Source organism: Lacerta agilis, chromosome 3, assembly GCF_009819535.1.
Source record: "Lacerta agilis isolate rLacAgi1 chromosome 3, rLacAgi1.pri, whole genome shotgun sequence".
NCBI lineage: Eukaryota > Metazoa > Chordata > Lepidosauria > Squamata > Lacertidae > Lacerta > Lacerta agilis.
Window position 1 is genome coordinate 83,392,149 of NC_046314.1, and position 4,407 is coordinate 83,396,555.

The following is a 4,407-nucleotide window of genomic DNA, read 5'->3' on the forward strand; positions in this document are numbered from 1 at the left end:
ACTGGAGTGGATCAAATTTTAAAAAGAAGTTATAAACAGACTTGGAGGTTATTTCTCAATGAAAGGTAAGGTCCCCCTGCCCCTCAGGCTGGTTCTGTTGAGGTCTCCAAATTCAACTTAGGTGAGGAGAGAAACCCCAAGGAAAAGAATTGTTTGGCATTGGTCTAAATATATACGCACATTTGTACATGCATTCATCCTGGATCTTTTAATATAAAGCTGGCCAAGATATTTTGCTTTAATTTGAAAGGGATGTCTATGAAAATTGTAAGAACCATATAGCCTAGAACAGGAGCCTTTTTTGCAGCGGGGGGGGGGGGGGAGTCTGAATATGTATGTTTAATATCCTGTCTTTAGTTGTTTATTGTATAAGAAACAGTAGCTGCAGCTCAACTCTTCAATTACAATGCTGTAAACATTTCTAAAGGTGAAAAATCTCACAGGAAACAGTTCCCATTTTGCTCAAGCGGAGGGGAAAGACCTAGTGATACTGATATAGGCACTAGTTACCTCTGGGCTAAGGGCCGATACTGTAGTTCTCTCTCAAACTGTTCTGCTGTAAGTGTTCCATCAATGGCTTCACATCCTGGGTTAAAGACAGAATAGGCACTTCTTTCTCCTGTCTGTCTTTCTCCAGGGCCGCGGGTTCCTACATAGATCCAGTAAAACATAGACAGGACAAAATAAGGCAAACCAAACTCTAGTTCCGCAAACAGTCCCAGTAAGACGAGCCAGATGAGAAACTTGAGAAAGGTGACATTCAGAAGAAAGCAATTGGTCCACCATGGTGCAGGGCATGTAACAGCTTCAGTTTGGAGCCTTTCTGGTCTTTGACTGGATTCCTGCAAAATAAAATAAAAAGCCACCTGGGTTATTTATGCAATGGACAAATAATTAAGGCTAGAACAGCAATTGATTCCAAGATCAATTTCGTGATGAAATATTGATTTCCAAAAAAGACCAGTTTTTTCACACGCTGCAGAAGATTGAGCAATCTGAAGTAGGTAAGAAGCAAGAGGAGTCAGGCTGTGCTGGCCAAAGGCCATGTCACCATGTTGCAGGAAATATACGCTTGGCAGAATCGCAGAATGCAATTACCTGAAGATGTTCTGTGCTCTGCAGAATTCGAAAATACCTTTCCAACAACAAGTCCAACGTGTGCTGCTTGTTTTGTATTCCATTCAAATACAGAAGCAGTGCTATCACCACTTACATTTCTGCCTTTGAATCTTGGATCCGACAGATTTGCAGCAGCATGAACTGAGTGGCAACAAAATTATGGTGCTCTGCACTTTCTCCCACTCCCAGTCCTTTGAGGCCTAGTCAAGAGAACAAACAGATCCACCAACTATGCCAACAAGCAGAAGGACACAATGGCAGGAACTGAATCCTCCTCTTGTTTCAATGGCAGTGCCTTCCTAGAATCAGAAATGCATCTTGCTCTTGCATTTGCAAGTTGTACTCCCAATGCGGAGCTCAGGAATTGTTTGTCACAGTGTGCAGAGATAGTAATGATGTACACAGTCTTACATAAACGTCTTCCTGATTCAGTTTTAGTAATAATTTTGGGGGCTAAATCCAAGAGACCATGACCAACATCTAGTACAACACCCTGAAATGCAGGAATCTTTTGTCCAATATGGGGCTCTAACCCATGACCCTGAGGTTAAGCATCTCATGCTCTACCAACTGAAGTTCCATTTTCAAACATTTTGTTCATCCTTCTAAAAGAAAAATATTTCATAATCCTTTGGGGTCATTAATTTGGAGGTGGGGGGTGGCTTTGGAGAAAAATGTTTTCCCCTCAGTTTTTTCCCTATACCTTCACATCTATAGTGGTGACCAGTGTTTTTAGTTCTCCCCTCCCCACCCCCTGAAAAAAAAAATAATCCAGAGACATAGGTCACTAGCTCCCAGAACTGAGGTAGGCAAAGAAGACTGAAATTTCAGCAGAATATCTCCAAACAGGAAGACTGGGCAACACCGTAATAGATGGGATTCAGCTTTTATGAAGTATAAAACAGCAAATAATGAATAATGGTATGTCTATAGACTCATGCTCAATTATTCTCAAAAAAGAACTTGGGAACAGAGCAGAAAGCTCATTAAACTATATTCTCAGTAAGTTGTAGCTAAAATATCCATTCAGCCCATGCCCCCTAGCCCTACTATTAGAACAGCGGTTCTCAAACTTTGCTCTGGGCCACACTTCCAGAATAAAAATTTGTGCCACGCCAATTTTTTATTGATAAAAATAAATTGGAAAACAAAAAGAAACAACTCCTAGCAGCGCTTGATTTATAACATGTAACACAACTACTTTATACTATGATCATGGGACATCCAGAAAGTATAAAACAATGCAGCTACATAAGAACATGACTCACTCCCAAAATATAATTATAAATGTGCCTCTTACAACATATGTACCTTAAGTATGTATACAAATTCAATGAGAGGTATGAGATTGCTTTTGCTGGGTAATCTTGTTTATATTAAGTCTAATTTGAGACAAACTCTCATCTCTTTATCGAACACAAAGAAGCCCTTTTTTCTGATCTTTCATATTTGTCAGAGTTGAAAATCCCTGTCCACCACAATATGTCATGGAGAACTGCAGAGGAATCGCCTGTGTTCTTGCTCTACTACACTGAAACATTTTAATTTTTCTTTGTCCTTGGATCTTCCTGCCACACATGCCACCCACTCCTGCCACACCAGCGTGGCACGCCGCAGCCTTCTGAGAACCACCGTGTTAGAAATGTGTACATCAATGTCGCGCACTAATCTCAGCAGATGAGAGGGTTTGGGTGTTTTGTCTGTATGTCTGCTGTCTCAAACCCCTATCCTTACTAGGCCTACTGTTTCCTTTTCTTAACAAAATTTAACTCTCTATAACATGTAGTTTTCCCCCAACTACTCTACTGTCAATCCCCTGGAACACCTCACCAGATGGTAAAATGATGAACTTCCAAGGCAATTGTTGCCATGGGAACAAAACTTTTCCTCCATCCCTAATAAAGAATGGACCAACCGTTGACGGCTAAAATCCTGAAGGACGCTGGACCACAGCTCCGTGGTATGGTGCAAATGGTGTTACACCCCAACAGGTTTCACGAGCACACATGCCCACTCCCAATCATAATGAGTATTTTGATCATTAGGCACTGTAAAACAGATAGCACCACCACCAGGCACACTTGGGTTCAAATCATTGCTTGGCTGTGCATCTTGCCTTGACTCATTCATTGCTCCAGGGAGGACAAAGCTACAGAAGAAACATGAAGGTCATTGGCCTATCCTACCTCACTGGGATGGTGTGGGGGGAAGAAGATGAGAGAGCCCTGAGGGTCTTGGTTAGAAAACTAGTGATTAAAATGTATGAAATCACAAAAGAGATAATAGTAGAGCCCAGGGGGAGAGAGAGAAGGCTTTCTGAGGACAAATAAATCAGCAGGCCCTATAGGAAGAGCAGAGCCAAGTGCTCCAGGCAGGTGCTTCATCTGTGAATGCTCCAACACGGCGCAGTAGAGGAAGGAGATAACCTTAGAACAGCAGAGCTGGGTCCTTCGGTCATCTAGTCCAACCCCCTGCGATGCAGGAATGAATGCACCTGTACACGCAGGAAATCAGTACGTCAGAAAGGTGGCCAGGCCAACAACTTTCGCCTGGCGTTTGGTGCGGGAGCACTGAACACACACAGCACTCGTGCTGCGTGCAGCAGTACCGCGCAGCATAAACATCGCCTGAGTTGCAATATCACACGCGGCAGCTCTGACGGGAGAGCAGCTGCAGCGGCAGAGCCTGCATGGAGAGTGGGGGGCGCGATCCTACGCGCGTCTACCGGAGGCCGAGCGGGTGAAAAAGCGGCCTTCCCCTCCCCGCAACGCGCCTCGGGAGGCGGAGCCGCCTCGCGCCGAAGCTAACCAACCTCACTCGGCAGCGGGGGCCGGGCTTGGGCCTGCTCCTTCGCCGCCTCCGCCTCCACCTCCGCCGCCTTTCCTGGGGGCTTTGCCGAGGGAGCGGTGTGGCGGGTGCCGCGGCGGGCAGCCCGGAACTCGGCCAGCCTCTGCTCCATGCACGCCACGCAGCAGCAGCAGCAGCGCCCGCCTCCGCCCGGGGACACGTCCAGCACAAGCGCCCAAGAGCCGGCGCCCAGCGGCGCTTGCTGGCGTTGCGCGCTTGGTACGGCAGGCCGGGATCTGCCCCGGCGGGGAGGGCCGCCCCCAGGGCGGGACCGGAGGAGGGGCAGGAAGGCCCGCACCCAGCGTGGGGGACTAGTCAGAAGGGCGAAGTGGAAGGAGGAGGAGCTGATTCCATCCTGCCAAGTTTTATTTTAAGTTTTTGTTTTGTATCATTCGTGGCCTCAACTTTCAGCTACGGTTAGAAATGCTAGCCAGACGGAAA

The 4,407-nt window shown here is 46.4% G+C and overlaps 1 protein-coding gene across 1 annotated transcript; it reads right to left on the minus strand.

Moving 5' to 3' along the window:
• Window positions 1-322: 322 nt before the first annotated feature.
• On the minus strand, window positions 323-4,202 carry SAYSD1 (SAYSVFN motif domain containing 1). Its single transcript, XM_033144583.1, has 2 exons — window positions 3,932-4,202; window positions 323-842 (listed from the first exon to the last, which is right to left on the minus strand). Exons 1-2 carry the CDS (start codon window positions 4,076-4,078, stop codon window positions 507-509), a joined length of 483 nt encoding a protein of 160 aa, XP_033000474.1. The 5' UTR covers window positions 4,079-4,202; the 3' UTR covers window positions 323-506.
• Window positions 4,203-4,407: the final 205 nt, after the last annotated feature.